Source organism: Moschus berezovskii, chromosome 15 (genome assembly GCF_049115385.1).
Source record: "Moschus berezovskii isolate FMDL1 chromosome 15, NW_MosBer_1.0, whole genome shotgun sequence".
Taxonomy (NCBI): domain Eukaryota; kingdom Metazoa; phylum Chordata; class Mammalia; order Artiodactyla; family Moschidae; genus Moschus; species Moschus berezovskii.
In genome coordinates this window covers 42,050,235-42,066,234 of record NC_142474.1, presented here as the reverse complement: position 1 = coordinate 42,066,234, position 16,000 = coordinate 42,050,235, and the positions used below count along the sequence as shown (strand labels likewise).

General features: G+C 58.1%; 2 protein-coding genes across 8 annotated transcripts in view; one reads left to right on the top strand and one right to left on the bottom strand.

Annotated features, from left to right (window-relative positions):
• APMAP (adipocyte plasma membrane associated protein) overlaps positions 1-16,000 on the bottom strand; it is a 91,156-nt gene that overhangs the window by 52,639 nt on the left and 22,517 nt on the right. For all 7 annotated transcript variants that reach the window (XM_088844022.1, XM_088844017.1, XM_088844020.1 and 4 more), the window contains exons 7-9: positions 15,749-15,883; positions 15,204-15,396; positions 603-13,746 (exon numbers count right to left, since the gene is read on the bottom strand). In XM_088844022.1, the coding sequence (XP_088700148.1) occupies positions 13,546-13,746; positions 15,204-15,396; positions 15,749-15,883 (529 nt within the window). In that variant the 3' untranslated portion in view covers positions 603-13,545. The remainder of the gene's footprint in view (positions 1-602; positions 13,747-15,203; positions 15,397-15,748; positions 15,884-16,000) is intronic.
• Positions 958-10,767, top strand: CST7 (cystatin F). Its single transcript, XM_055430998.2, has 4 exons — positions 958-1,098; positions 8,338-8,510; positions 9,285-9,401; positions 10,362-10,767. The coding sequence occupies exons 1-4, from the start codon at positions 1,029-1,031 to the stop codon at positions 10,437-10,439; spliced, it is 438 nt and encodes a 145-aa protein (XP_055286973.2). The 5' UTR covers positions 958-1,028; the 3' UTR covers positions 10,440-10,767.

Sequence of the window (16,000 nt, the reverse complement as noted above, 5' to 3'; positions counted from 1 at the left end):
CTGAGGACTGGCAGCAGTGACCACAGGCCCCTGAGTTACTGCAGGGTCAAGGCCATGAGCACAGGGCAGCCCGACTCCCTGCCGCACCTGGTGGAAGGCGCAGGTAGTTAGTGGCTCAGATAGTAAACAATCCGCCTGCCATGCAGGAGATCCAGGTTCGATCCCCAGGTCAGGAAGATTCCCCTGGAGACGGTAACCCACTCCAGTATTCTTGCCTGGAGAACCCCATGGACAGAGGAGCCTGGTGGGCAAGAGTCCATGGGGTCGCAAAGAGTCAGTCACGACTGAGAGACTCACAGTAACTAACACTAACAGGCTGTAACAAGGGCTGTTACATTCACAATGTCCCCAAATCCTCACCACAAGCTAATTGAGGAACTGAGGCTTGGAGACCCTCGCCCCAGGTCACCCAGGTGTTCAGAAGCTAAGCCGCAGGCCACATGGTTCCAGAGCCCACTCTCCTAACCGCAGGTTGGGCTTGTAGAGGGCGCTTGGGCAGGGCACCAGGACCACAGGGCCAGGCCCTGTTCCTTCCTCTCCTTTGCCAGCTCTGAGCCAAAGGTTGGAGGATCAGTCACTCATCAGCAAACCCTGCTCCTCACCTGGCTCCTCTGAACTGCAATCTGCGCCCTGGTTTCTGGCCACTTCCCAGGGAGACTGGCCCGTTCATGCCAGAGGACGGTCTCCTGCAGGAGGCCACTCGGACCTCAGAATCTGGGCCTTTGGAGGAGAAACCCCGAGCATCTGTTCTGAAAATCCCTGCTTGTTTTTCTCTAGACATCTCTTCCACGTGTTTCCAGGGCAGAAAATCGCAGAGGTTTTGCTAGCCGCTCTCACTTCTTCCTGCTCCCTCTGCAAATAATCGTTGTTTGGAAATTCTTACAAAGGAAGTGGTTGAGTTTGTAGCTAAGAGATGTGGAGGTGAAGAGCAAGAAACCACCAGCCCGCCCCAGACAGGCGGTTCACTGGGCGGGGCTCCCCCACCACCTCGGGGAGGCGCCCCTGCCCAGCACAGTCTGAGAACAGCCATGCACCCCGCCGGGGCACTGCTAGCCGTCTGTGGCCTGGTCCTGGGTGTCTTGGGGAAGCCTTCACCAGGTAAGAGGGGATCTCCCCACTGCCTGGGTGCCGTGAGCTTGCTGCTCACACGTTGTCACCAAGGCACGTTCCAGGGGAACTCACAGTGGCTGCCTTTGTAGGGAGCAGGCTTTGGGGATACTGGGGGCTCTGGGGACCAGGGAAGTGCCTTCTGTTCCCCACCACTCCTGGTGTCTGTGGGTGCCCAGAGGAGGCCCCCCCAACAGGGCCCCTCCGTGGGGACAGCTCGCAGGGTCAGGCCATTTCTATCTGAGCGCATCCTTCTGGTCTCCACTGTGGCCCTGTGACTTGTCTGGAGGAACCTTTATCCTTCCGGCCAGGCCATCACTAGGGGAAGGCGAGGGGAGCCGCCAGGGAATGAAGTCCTGAGAGGGTAGGTGACTTGCCCAGTCACACAGCCCCTGAGCACCTGGCCCCACGTGCACGAGGAAGCTTGGCCGGAGCTGAAATGACCAGCAGCAGTGTGAGGGGTGGGGGCAGTGCCCAGGCAGCAACTGGTCTCTGCCTTCCTCCGTCTTCAAAGGGGGCTGAAGCATGGCCACAGGTGACCAGATGGAGATGCCTGGGCAGATGACAAGGAGACAGTCCGATCCTCTCAGTCCCTGGACGGGTCATAGCCTCGGGAGTGGGCGACACTGCCTGGGGCTCTGGCCCATCTCAGGAATCCCAGGGACCAGACACCCCGCCTCAGTCCCCTCCCCTGGGCCACGGTCTTAGCTCACACTGTGAACCCCATGGGGCCTCTCTTCTGGGCTGTCTGTCTGCCAGGGACCCCCAAGTGCCCATCTGAAGGGAAAGCCTGAGTGAGGGGCCCATGTCTCCACCACACTGGGATGGGCATTCCTGCCCTCCCCTGCCCTAAGCTGCTTCTGCTGCCTCCCTTCCTCCCCTAACAAGGGGATGGCAAGGGGAATCCTGCCCAGAGGCACTGGGCACGGGCCTCTTCCCTTGGTGGGACTGCCTGTCCTCTGCCGGGGTTTGGCCCAGGACCCAGCCATCTCCATCCCTGCGGGAAAGGGACCTATCCTTGCCGCTCCCCGGCTCTGGCTGGCCAGGCCCTCCCCTGTCAGTTCTGCTCACAACCCTGCAGCCCAAGATGAAGGAGGGCCCAGGGTCCAACTCACATGCAGAGGCCTTGGGAGCTCGAGCCTCTCTGAGCCTCAGTTTCACTATCCATGAAATGGGCAAATCACCACACTCCCTGAGGCCCAGAAGGAGCCTGGCTGCTGTGGCCCAAGGAAGGCAATACCCCTGGGTCTGGGGCGCTACAGTCGCCTGCCCAAACCCCAGGTCCTGAGCCTCTGCTGGCCACAGCCCCCACGCCACACAGACTCTCTCTGCTGTGACAGAGGCCAGGCCCAGTGAGTGGCTTAGAGGTTCCTAGCTGGTGGTCCAGCAGAGACAGTTCAGGCCCGGTCCCAAGTCTGCCCTCACCACAGCCCTCCTCCATGAATAGATTCCAGAGCCTTCCACAGTGGGGGGACAGGGGCCCCCAGTGTCGCACCCTGGGCACCTGACTTCTCCCCTCCCCTGGCACTGAACTGCACTGACCTTAGTCCTTCAGAACCTAGGAAACCGCTGTGCTGATTTCTTCAGCTGCTCTACCTTTGGTTGGAAATGGAAAACCCTTCTCTCTCAAGCTGATTCTCACCTCTCCTGGGAAGCCCCCCTAGTCAGGCTCCCAGGGGCCCAGCTTCCCACCACAGGCCACCTGGGCAGGGCCTGGGGTCCAGCCCATCAGCCACCAGTGACAGGACCTGGGCACACCCAGAGACCACCCTCCACAAGGGAGGCCCATGCTAGGCTGCATCCCGGGGGGGAATGCCACATCTCGGCATGGGGGCCCCTGACACCCCCTCTGCATTCTGAGGTTTCTTTTTTCCAGCTGGGACACCCTTTACCCCCACTGCAGCCATTTTGCATATTTTACATTTGACAGCCGCGACACTATTACACACCCGTTAGCGACAAGACCTTCTTGCCGGTCTCCTGCACTTTCACCCCAACTCTGAGGGGTAGGTGCCATCAAGAGAGACTCAGAGAGGTCAAGCAATTTCCCCAAGACCACACAGCCTTTGACAGACAGCTGGGACTCACTCTTGGCGGGTCCCGGTGGGTTAAGGCTGGGACTAACTTGCATCCTGTCTGTGCCGGGGGATACACACAACCCCTAAATGAAGGGCGACTCATCCCTTAGAGCCCCCAGAGCACTGCCGGTGGGTGTGGCCCCACAGAACAAAGAGCAACCACTGGCTCACTGAGATGTGATGTCACATGAGTGGGCGTGGCTCGGGGTGAACCTCCAGGCAGACCATGGACACCAGCTCCCCAGGTCCTGGGCACGACCCCTCCCCCCCGGTGTGAGCCCCAGGCCCTGCCCACAGCAAGGGCCCCATGAAGCTGGCAGGGAAGCAGCCACCGGGAGGAAATCCCCTGGGACACGGGGTGGGAGGTGGGCCTTCAGCAGAGATGCCAGAGTGTTCCACTCCTGGGCACCCTGGTTTTCTTCTCAGGTTCCCCCCTGCTCTCAGGCACACCTAGGACATCCCTGAAACAGGAAGGGGTGGGGAGCCTCGAGCCGCCCAGGAGCCCCCTAGCCCTTCCACACCAGGAAACTCCCCTCCCCGCAGGGCCGCTCATCCACCCACGGGGAGGGACTGCGAGGCCGGAGGGACGGACTCCCCGAAGGGCCCCGCCCCTCCCCAGCTTCAGTGCGTGGACCACGGCCAGCGTCCCAGGCTTCAGTGCCTCTCACGTGTCTTCATTTTTTAGAAAAGCAAGTTGAGGGACGTTTGTTTATGCAAAACATTTGCTACTGATTCATTTTACAGCTGGTCCTTGTCAGGAAGTTGCTTTCCTCTCCCAGGGTGCTTTCTGAACGTTTGGTGGTGATTCGAGGGCAGACCCCGTCCTCTGTAACTTGCATGGGAACAGTTAACTGTTGCTGCCACTCATGGGGCTGTGGACAGGGTCCCCTGAGCGCCAGTCCACCTGGTCAGCAGTGGACTTGCCCTGGCCCCTAGACGCCTGTGAAGCGCCCACACACTCCTGGTGGGAGCGGAGTGCCCTACCCCATGAGGGCGAGCACAGGGCCTGGCCACTGAGAGCACAGAGGGGGCAGCGTTGGTTCTAAAAAAGGGGTTGTCCAGCAGGGAAGACAAGAGCTGGAGGAGTTGTCACTTGGGATTCTGATGGAAAGTTAACTTTTCAGCCAGAAACATCAGAATGGTTCCTTGACGCTTTGCTTCCCACTCTGATCACCAGGAGAGGAGAGTCCTCAATTCCCTTGAATCCGGGGCTGAAGGGAGGCTGGGGTGACTTCACAGAAGGGTGTAACCGGGGAGTCCACCGGGATGGCCTGGTCCGAGCCGCCCGGCGGTCAGTGGGAGAAGCCTTGGTGGTGTCAGGGTGGGCGGGCAGGGTCTGCCAAGAGCCAGCCCTGCGCAGATTCCTGCCCATGACCTGTCCGGGCCCAGTTCTGTCACCCTGGTCACAACACCCCTTCTTCACCGGGAGCGTCTGCTCTGGCCGCAGGAAGGCTGGGCCTCTGCCATCCTTCCCTCCAGGCCTTTGTGCTCCTGTCCAGGGGCTTATCCGGGTGTCATGATAACTTGTGTCCCTGGGGGCGGCCAAAGCCCCCACTCAGTGCCCGCCACCTGCCACCGTTCCCCTAACCTTCGCAAGTCCCTGGCCCCTCCGTGTCTTCTTTGCCGAATCTCCTGCCGCCTGAGTTAATTCTTCCAGACCAGTTGAAGAGCTCTTTCTCTCCCAAGAGTCGTGAGGGGACCTCCTCTCTCCTTCCTGACTCGGCCCACCCACCTCAGAAGTCTGCCCACCTCCGTCTCGCCTGTGCCCCTCGGAGCCACAGCCCCCATTGCCCCGCCTCATCCAGAGGCCTCACTTCCCTCCACGCTGCCCCTGGGTGTGGGAGGCAGAGCATGTGTTCCTGCTCACAACCTCGCCTTCTGGTGGTCCTCTCAGCCCATGTGACCAGGCCACAGGCCACCACCTGCCACCAGGGTGAGTCACAGTCACGCCCCGGGCCCCACACCCAGCCTCCAGCTCAGGACACTCCCTGCTCTCCCTTTCCACCCTCCACCCCCACGCACCTCCTGGCCCTCTAACTGGTCCCCACCTGGCTCCCTCCTGAAGCCCCTTCTGCCAGGTCACTGTCACCATCACTGTCCCCCACCTTCTGGACTGTGTACCCCTGCAGCCACCAGCATCACTCCCAGCACCCCTCCAGAAATATTTCAAGAGAAAAAAAGAGCGTGGCTTTAGAACCTGGAGTTAAACCCGCCCTGCACTCCTTGGAGGTCTGTTTTCTCCCTGTAGATGGGGTAGATGTGCAAGGAAGACAGCCCCCGGGATACCCTCAGGGGGGTGGGAGGACGGGGTACATGGCTGGGACCATGGCCCCACCTGGCTGCCTCTCTTCTGGAAGAAGACCCCCCAACATTTCCCTGTTGATCTCTTGAAGAATCATTCTGAAAATAGGTTTGACTTTTCAACTTTTTCAAACTAAAAATGAGGTTCCATCGTTTGCTTCAATAGCTCTGCTGACAAGGCCTCAGTGAACTGAAGCCTATATTTTAGGAAATGTAGTTAAAAATAAACCAAGTTCAATGATTCTCATAACCTCTGTAATTTTACCGAAATCACTTAGGAACTGACGTCACACCTTTGGGAGGGACGTTCATTGGAAGTCTGGCCTTGCCTAGTTTCACTTCGTTATTATTAATACAATCATGTTAAGTCCAAGTGAAATGAAATTTAATACATTTTATTTAAAAAACATTTGACAGTGATTATCTTTCCAACACTGAGAGTGAGTGCTAATGTTTTTGTTATACTTCTCTATATTTTTCAAGTTTCCTACCAGATAGGTAAGCTTATAATAAGAAAAGGCACCATATGTAATTTGTACAAAGGAAAACTCGACAGCCATAGATATAGATCTATAAACACACAGAAGACTGGGCTGTCCACCAGGCCCTCCTGCCGTTTAGACTATGCTGATGAGCAGAAATCAAGCGGTTCTCCCAAAAGAAAACCACACTGGACTTCCCAGAGTCAACAGCAGGCCAGGAGCCCTCCAGCACCAGAGTCAGAGCCATGGGCTCAGGGCCCGACGGCCAACCAACACAGCTGCCATGTCCAGAGACCTCAGCCATGGCCGGCGTCTGTGGGACATCACATGAGGGCCGGGTCATTGCAAAGGAGAGTCTCAGACACACTGGGGACAGGGCTTTGTGGGGGGTCAGTGACAGCATTCTGTGCTGGGAGGTTCTCACCAGGGTGGAGCAGGCCCCCAGCTGAGCAGGCCTCTCAGAGCCATCCGGAGCGCTGTCTCGACCAGGGACCCAGCTGGGCCCACCTGCCAGGAGAGGTCCCGCTCAGGCAGCCAGTGCCAGTCCCCCTGACAAAGAGGCTGTCACAGGCGCCAGGGGGTCACACGTAGGGTTGGGGGCCCTACGGAGACCCTACCCAGACCGATGGGGCCCACGCCTTCTCTGCCCGTGGCCCGCGCCCCCTCCATGTTCCACCCACACAGAGAGGAAACCCCTCAGCTGGGCTGATGCAGCCGGCCCGGCCGGCCTGGTTCTCACTCCTGGTGGGGCTCTCTTGTGCCTGCTGCCATGTCAGACACCCAGTTCTAAGGAGGGCTTCGTGAAGACCTCAGGTGACGGTGGAACCAGCCTCCTCTGGAGTCTCGATCTAAGCCATGGGATCACTGACACCCCAGCAAGACAACCCTGCCGAGCTGAGCTGGGCGTCCGCCACGTCCCAGCCTCTGCTAGGACCTGCAGACAGGCCAGCCCCAGGAAAGGTTCCAGCATCTCTGACTGACCCCAGCCCGGGCTCCTGGGCACACAGACCCACACAGGCCATCCTGCCAGGTTCCTGGGCCCCGGCCCAACCAGCCCACTGGGCCTAACCCCCACCCACCCCCAGCTCAAGTTGAAGGTCCTCTCAGCCCGTCAGCCTCATGACTGGGGATCTCTGTCTCCCAGTCTGGCCCCTGAGAAATGAAGTCCCCATGCGCTGCTGACCTCACAGCATGGTTTTCCTCCCAGGAGTCAAGATTTCTTCACAACCAGGGAGCTGTGTGTCCTCTGATAGTGGGGCCCACACCCAGCACCCCAAGTCTGTAATCCCAGCGAGTCCCCAATGAGGAGGGACCCGGACAGCACTGACCCCTTCTCTTCACACTCTACGCCTGGAAGCTTGTCCACACATCTGTGGCTCCGGCCTGCCCACCTTGTGATGACCCCAGCCCTACTGAATCCTCCACAAGGTGCTCCCCAAGGTCACGGCCAAGGGAGGCAGAGTAACCCTCCAGGCAGCACAGAGCAACAGACCCTCCACAATGGCCAGAACACAGCTGAGCCCTGACTCAGGCTGTGCATGAAACGGGGACCCCATATGCCACGCAACTCAGAGGAAGACCACAGCTGAGTGGGCACCAGGGGATGGGTCAGCTCCGGGTCATCTCGGGCACAAGATGACTTCAGAAAAATCAGGGGAATTCCTAGTAAAGAGAAGTAATCTACCGCCCAAACCCTCCTCCCGTTCTCCCTCCCCCACAATTTTGATTTTAATGCACAAGAAGTCTATGACCACCACAGCAAAACTGAGAAACGTCAGCTTGAAATCAAGTCAGCCTTGAACGGCCAACTACGAATTCTGCCATCCACCTGCTTCCTGAACTTCCAGAGGAGCAGAGCACAGGTGCCCCGGGGACGTGGCAGCCTGGTGGTTTCAGTCCAGAGTCCTGGGAGTGATGGATGGCCTCCAGGCACCTCCCCCTCGGCCACTTGCTGGAGACAAGTGGAGGGGTCGGAGCCAGAGGCGACTTCTCTGCACACCAGGGCTCATTCTGACAGAGGCTCTGGGGGAGCTGTCCAGGTTCCTGTGACTGTCAGAGACGACCTGGCTTTTGAAAGGGGCCAGGCGGGCAGGGACAGGACCTCTTCTTACCCATCTCTCTGCCCCCCACCACACTGGCCCTTGGCTGGGGACAGGGCAGCCACAGGGACGCACAGGAGATGCACCGGGAGGCGTGGGGTGGACGGACCAGGAGGGTACACGGCCGGGAGAGGGGGAGACATGCCAGGTGAGCAGATGGGAGGGATGGATGGGCGGGGGCCACACTGGAAGCAGAGGTGGGAGGCGTGATCCCTGGGCCAAGCCCCCACCCCTCAGCAAAGTTCTCGTCTGGTTCTGTTTCTCATCTAGATTTTTGCTCCCTGATCCTTAAGTCAGATGTGAAACCAGGATTTCCCAAGATCATCAAGACCAACGACCCGGACGTCCTCAGGGCAGCCCGACACAGCGCCGAGAGCTTCAACAACTGCAGCAACGACGCCTTCTTATTCCGAGAGTCCCGCATCAGCAAAGCCCTTGTCCAGGTGAGATCTGGGCTCGCGACAGCACAGGGCGGCCAGGTCTGACCAGACCTGACCTCCCAGAACCCGCCTGGGGCCACCAATGTCAGGCTCCAAGGCCGGCACCATCTCAGCAGACCAGGCTTCCCCAGGGTGGACATTGCAGTCCCTGGAGCGGGGGCACAAGCTGCACTGCTGCCCACCTTCAGTGCTGCCTGAGGGCGGCTACCCTGCGGACCCAAAGCACCTCTGGCTGCCCCCACTGTGCCCCATCCCCACATATGTCACATCTTGGGAGGTCCCCATGCTTCTCAGTGACCCCATATGGGAGGCCTGATGCTCCCCACACAGGGACCCCATGGGGCGGCCAGGCCTGGCTCCTGAGAACACAGGTCGAGGGTACAGGACCCAGTCAATCGCCCCCTAAAAGCAGGGGCCCAGGGCAGCCGGTCACAAGCTTCGCATCCACTGACCCAAGGACACAGGCTGCCCAACACCACCTGGCAGGCTGACACACACTCACAGTCACTCCCTGGGCACAGGATTGGCAGATGACTGTGTTATCTCTATTCTCTTTGGCGATTGCAAACTCTGAGAGCAGGATCGTGGAGGGCGGTCTGCACGGGTGAAAACTGCATCAGGGCTCTAGGGGCTCAGACTGGGGGATCGGGGTCTTCCCTCCCCACCGCCTGCAGGAACCTGGGCCTAAGCCTTGAGGGAGGGAGGTGAACCCCAGCTCACCCCATCTCTCACCATGTCCTGGACCCAGTGTCCCTGGCCCACCCTTTGTCCCCTCAGATAGTGAAAGGCCTCAAGTTCATGCTGGACATGGACATCGGCAGAACCACCTGCAAGAAGACCAGGCACCCCAACCTGGATGACTGCAGCTTCCAGACCAACCGCACCCTGCAGTGGGTAAGAGAGGGGTCTCGCCCCCCACCCCTCGCACCCCAACCCAACCACCTCCACAGCCTCGAGGTCACCCTCAGCACTTCTCTCCCCGTGAGGCTCCAGATCCCACCCCAACACCAGAGGGTGGGAGGCGGCCCCCTGGGACTTCCCAAACGCCCAACCCTCCCTGCTCCCAGAGGCACGACACACTAAAGGCATGAAGGTGTGGGGAGAGCAGAACCACCTTTGACATAATTCAGAAATTATATAGACACACTCAGGGAGAGCAGAGGCAGCAGAACTTAGGGTTAGTCACTCAGTCATGTCCAACTCTTTGGACCCCACGGACTGAAGCCTGCCAGGCTCCTCTGTCCATGGGATTCACCAGGCAAGAGTACTAGAGTGGGGTGCCAGCAGCAAAACATGGTAATCTATAGACAGAGGTACGGGCAATGTACTGTTTTTTGGTTTCGGCTGTACTTGGTCTTTGTTGCTGGAAGTGGGCTACTTTCTAGTCGTGGTGCAGGGGCTTCTCACTGCAGAGGCTTCTCTCGTTGCGCAGCACAAGCTCAGTAGTTGTGGTTCACGGGCTTGGTTGCCCCACAGCATGTGGGATCTTCACGGAAGAGGGATCAAACTCGTGCCCCTACGCTGGCAGTGGACACTTAACCACTGGACTGCCAGGGAAGCCCAAGTGTATATTCTTGAATTACTCTTGCAACTTTCCTGTAGATTTGAAAAGTTTTCCAAAATAAAGTCAGGGCAGGTAGAGAACTCTTCAGTAAAGAAAACACACACGCCTATGTGTGGGTGCACACACAGATGTGCACACATGTGAACACATGCACATAAGCACACGTGTGTGTACCTAATGCCCCTCTCCAAGGCAGTGGCACTGGGAACCTACTTCTGCAGCGGGTGGGGGTGCCCTGGTGGGGTGGACAGCCTCCGGGAAGGGAACCCTCAGGCCACTGCTCCTTTCAGACCCTCAGCTGCTACTCTGAAGTCTGGGTCACCCCCTGGCTGCAGACGACCGAGGTGTCCGTCCTGCACTGTCACTGACGGCCGCCTCCCAGCTCCGTCCCTGCTGTCACCAGTCCTCGGGGCAGCACCTGCCAGGAGCAGAATGCTGGCGCCGGGAGCCCACGGGCCACCACATCATTGCTGGGATGGGAAGCCGGTCTGCACAGCTGGGGCGAGTCCTCTGGTGCGAGTTACACAGGTTCTCGACCCCAAGGGCCCTCCCACCCGACTGCCCCAAGGTCCCAAGTCCTCGAGGTAAGCCCAGAGGGCCGTCCTTCAGCACTGGGCAGGGACCCGACCAGCTCAGTAATGACCTCCAAGGTGAACACTTAGGAATAAACCTGAATAAAGAACTCACCCCCTTGAAGTTCTGCCTGGTGCTTGACCCACTGAGGGGAGAACTGGAAAGGCAGTTCAGTGACGGGAGGGCCCGCCATACAGTGGGGCAAGCAGGAACCCCGGGCCCAGCACCAGACGCCTCGGGACACCCCCGTGGGGCCACCGCGACTGACGCAGCACAGAGGCTCTGAACTCCCCTCTGTCTTCATGCACCAACATGCACTGGAGCACAAGGCCAGGTTTCTCCCGACAACGAGGGGGCCACCCGGATGCTGCCCCACAGGCCTCACAGGACGTCAGAATGGAGAGGTGTTGGGGGAGCGGTCCAGGGCACCCCCGCCCGAGGCCCCCGAGCCCATGACGGCGTCACTTACCGCAGGGGGTGGGTATCAGGCAGCAGGGGCCTCAAGGCCCGCACTGCCACCCGGTCTGCATGCTTTTTAAAACACAGCGGCTCTGCCCTCAGAGAGAATGATTCTGACGCGACAAGCTGGGCCTCCATCTCATTCAGCGTCACCGGGAAAACGTCAAGTTAAGGACCCGGGATTCTAAGACGTACAGAGTTACCACCAAGAAGGAACACTCAGGTCTCAAACTGACCAAAACCACAAACTCCAGCCAGCCAGCCCACCGTGAGTGTTCCCCAGACTCCCTGCCAGGCCCTCCACCCCTGCATATCAGCCGTGGAGACTCTAGGATCCAGCTCCGGGCCCTCTCCCCATCCTGCCCCAGGCTGCAGACCAACCAGGCTCTTGAGGAACGCCCGCTGCCCAGTGGACTAACCACCCACAAGGCTTAGTCACTCCGCTACCCGGACTCAGTGCCAGGGACCCAGGCACCCATAGGTCTGACCCCTGGGCTGGGCGGTCACCCTGCCCCCTCCCCCCGGCAGCCTGCACCTCTGGGAAGGTCCCTCCCCGGCCTCAGCTCCCCAGTGAGACTCGGCCAGTCTCCTTGTATCATTAAGAGGTCAGCACACAGGAAAACCCTTTAGCATGGCAGAGCAAACGCTGATGACAGAACCTCAACGTGAGGCCTCAGTCCTATAAAAGGCAGCGACGGAGTACTGCCGGTGTTTTTGTAACAGATGATAAAGCAGCACACAATGAATGAATCACTTGCTTTAATTTTAAGAGCATGTTACCAGTTCACATCAGAACAAATCCATTTTATATTTACAACAAAAGTCTATCGTATATTTAAGACTAATGAGGCTCTACTTTACACCTTACCATGGCAAATAACCACAAAGCACACAGGAAATGACACTTTGAGACAGAAAAGCAACACCTGAGTCAGAAAAAAAAAAAAAAAGACACCTTTGCTGAAAACTGTGAAAAGCTACCAGCTCCTCTGCACTGACAGCACAGCCCTCGGCTCCCGGCTCCCAACCAAGAAACGTTCAGGGTCAGCGCGCTTGGGCTGCGTTTTCATGGCAGAATGGTCAGGTTTTACCCTACTGCTCCTGCAGACGTCATACACGGGTGCACTGTTGCCTATTAAACACCACTTCCCGTGAGGTTACATCACCTGACAGGACACGGGTCACCGCCACGCGGCCAGTCTGACCACTCTGCACAGCTGTGTGGGAAGCTGGCCCTGAGCAGAAGACGACCCAGGACGGGCCCCCGCCAGACTGACTGTTCTCCCCTAAAATGGGGGGGCCTGAGTCAGCACACGACACAATGGTCCAGGTTTCACCACTGCTGTCATCTATTCAAAATACAATCTTTTCAACTCACAAAGACAACTCCAGACACACAATCCCTGATGTGTTCTCACAAATACCAGGAAAGGGAGGAGCAGACATCAGCCCTACCTGGCAGGTTGGAAACAGGACAGCGGTGTCATGTGGACTGAGTCAGTGTGGGAGGCCATGGGGGAGGCACCAAGCAAATGCAAGCACAATGCCAGCAGAACAGCCCTCACGACACACGGAAAAACAGACCTCACTCCACATTTGCTGTTGGAGCAAATCAAAGCAGAAAACAGAGTCCCAGGCAACACCATCCACAGGTCAATCCACAGGGGTTGCCCACCACCAGGACCACATGTGGACACATCCGTCAGGCTTGTGACACTGGAGCAGAAGCGACTCCTGCACATGCACCATTCGCACTTGGGTCTGGGGACGAGGAACCAGCTGTGAACAGGACTCCTGGTGCCCAGCGCTCACCTCATGTGATTTGCACAGCAGGCTGTACACAGAGAAGCCAGCTAGTCCTCTGAGCGGCTAGAATCAATACGTTCTTCCTCCACACACATCCAGGTCCTTGCCTTCAGAACATTGGCGGGGCCCCAGAGAGGGAGGGAGGGAGGGGACTGGGCGGGGGAAGAGGGTGGGAGCCACAGCAGGGACGCCCAGGGCTGAGGCCCAGTCCCTTATGACTCTGGGGAAGAATCTTCGCCCACACAGCCCGTCTTGAGGTCCCTCCCCCAAAGGCAAGTATCACCTGTTTAACAGCAAAGACACCAAGGCTGGTGAGACACTGCCAGCAGCAGGGACAAGACCCCAGCTGCTCACCCACAAATCCATCCCCACCCAAGTACACAAAGTCCCCAGGTCCCAGAGACAATCACCACGCTTGGGGAGGTTTTTAAGAGAAAATGGCTTCACAAGGACTCATCTTCCCCTTGGCAAATTCAAGGCCTAGCCCAGGAGAGGGTGTCCTGGGGCCGCACACCTCCCAGACCAGTGGGCGTGGGGAGAAGGGCATCCACGTGCTTCCAGGCCCAGGGGCGGTGCATGGGGTGAAAACGGGCTCCGGGTGACAACGGGCACAGGGTGACAGCAGGCCTAAGCAGGCTACAGGCGGAGTCTGCACAGGTAGGGGGCCCTGAAGGAGCCCAGGTAGAGGTGCCCGCTGTGTTCGTGCGCCTCGCTCACGTAGGTGACCACCTGCCCTTCAGGGTCATGCAGACTTCTCTGGAAGGCCCCGCTATCACTGAGCTCCAGGACCAGACTGTACCGCGGCACGAATTTCATCACCGTCTCTTGGCTGAATAGCTGCAAAGGAAGCACAGAGCAGAGAGAGTATGGCAGGGCAGGTGTAGCCCCTGGAGCCCAGACAACAGGCCCACCTGGAGACCCACAGCTGGACACCCAATCCTGTCACCTGCTGGGTGCATCCCACCTGCACTGCCCCCTGCTGAACCACCTCGCCACCTGCTCCCCTCCACACAGGAGTGTGACTGCCTTTTTAAAATATTGGTCCCAAACATTTAGTCAAGAAATGGCTTGTGGGGCTGAGCAGGCTAGGTGTGTGCAGGGGTTGCCCAGACCAGGGAGTCAGTCTGAGTAGGGAGCATCCACCCTGGAGGAGAGGCCATGGCTCCAAGCAGGGGAGATGCTGTCCTGCAGTGGGGCCCCAAGGGGACAGCAAGCCCCTGCCCATGGCTGGGAGGAAGGAGAAGCTGGGAGGAGGGAGAAGGGCTGGCCTGGGTACCAGAGCCCTAGTCAGGGCCGTATGATGCTGGGGACAAAGGCTACAAATGTGGACACCTGGAGAATCCGATCAAACAGGCGTGAGGGAGCATGGGACCCAGGTTTCTCACCCTTAGAGAAAGGAAGGACCAACATCGATGGTAAGAAGACAGGCATAGATCCTGTGGCGTTGGACCAGAAACACCAGTCTTACTTAGAGTTTTCAGTTTAAAGGAACAGATAAAGATATATGAATGTAGGTACAAAGGTCTGTCCATGAGCACGTGTGCACAGACTCACTCAGGAACTGCCACCTGGCACCTTTCAGGACCTTAGGTTACAAGCAGTTCAGTACCAGTAACTGGTACTGGTACTGGGACATGGGCAGGATCCCAGGGAGGGCACAAGGAGGCAGGAGGAAGGGGCACCTAAACCACTCGAGGAAGAGCCAAAGGCTGGGCATCCGGGGAAGAGCAAGAGGGACAGGCAGGACAGAGGCCCAACAAGTCATGATGGTGAAGGTGACAATTCCAGACGAGGAAACCAGGAGGGAAAGAGTCAGAGGGCTCAAAGATGTAAATTTACATTTTACGCCAAAGGGTAAGTTTAAAGAAGTCACTGAACGTATCAGATATCATAAGCAGAACTAGAATTTTTAGAGCTTTCAGTTCAGTTCAGTTCAGTCGCTCAGTCATGTCTGACTCTTTGCGACCCCATGAATCACAGCACGCCAGGCCTCCCTGTCCATCACCAACTCCCGGAGTTCACTCAAACTCATGTCCATAGAGTCGGTGATGCCATCCAGCCATCTCATTCTCTGTCGTCCCCTTCTCCTCCCGCCCCCAACCTTTCCCAGCATCAGAGTCTTTTCCAGTGAGTCAACTCGTCACATGAGGTGGCCAAAGTACTGCAGTTTCAGCTTTAGCATCAGTCCCTCCAATGAACACCCAGGATTGATCTCCTCTAGAATAAGGGTCAAAAAAACCCACAATGAGATGCAGTTTCATTTTGTTTCTTGAAATCATAGTTTTCATGTTTACCTTAAATATCACTTTTTTAAGAAAAGGCCTCTCAGATAAGAAATCCAACATGGAGAAACCAGGATTGGCGCGGATGGCCGCCATGCTGACCCAGTACCCCCCGGAGCTGCTGGCTCGGATGTTGTCCGGAAAGCCAGGCAAATTCTCCACAAACACGTCAGCCCCTCCCTTCATCAGGCCAGACACGTAGAACCTGAAAAAGTCAACCAAGGAGGCAATGAACAGCAGCCCCCCAAAAGAAAAAATTGGAGTCAAACACCAATGCATCCATCATGACCGAGGGCACGTGATGCAAGGGCCTGCTGCACGGGCCTCGGAGCCCTGGGTCCAGCAAGCAGCAGGGGCGGGATCCAGGCCGGGCCAGGACCGCAGTCATTGTTCTGCTGAGACTCGCCCAGCCCGCAACACTCAGGAAGCCTGAGGGAGGGAGAGAAGACAACTCTCCGCTCACAAAGGCCCAGCCTCTGCCACGTCCCAGGCTCTGCAGCCTGCCTCTCACACCTGCCCCGCCCTGCCCCTCACGCCGGCGCGGCCTGCTCACGCACCTCCTGATCCTCACCATGGCCAACTCAGCCACCAGGACAAAGTCCTCTGCAGGAGACAGCTGCACCCCGTTGGGGAACCGTAAGTGGTCCAGCAAAACCTTCACCTCCTTGGTTTGGGTGTCGTACTCCAGCAGGCTGCAGGCACCAACGCAGAGGGTCACATGGGGCATCTGGGAGCCCTGCTGGGCAGCCAGGGCCTGTGCAGGGGCACTTGGCCTCCACTGGAGTGGCAGGGCCCCCATCCTCCACTCA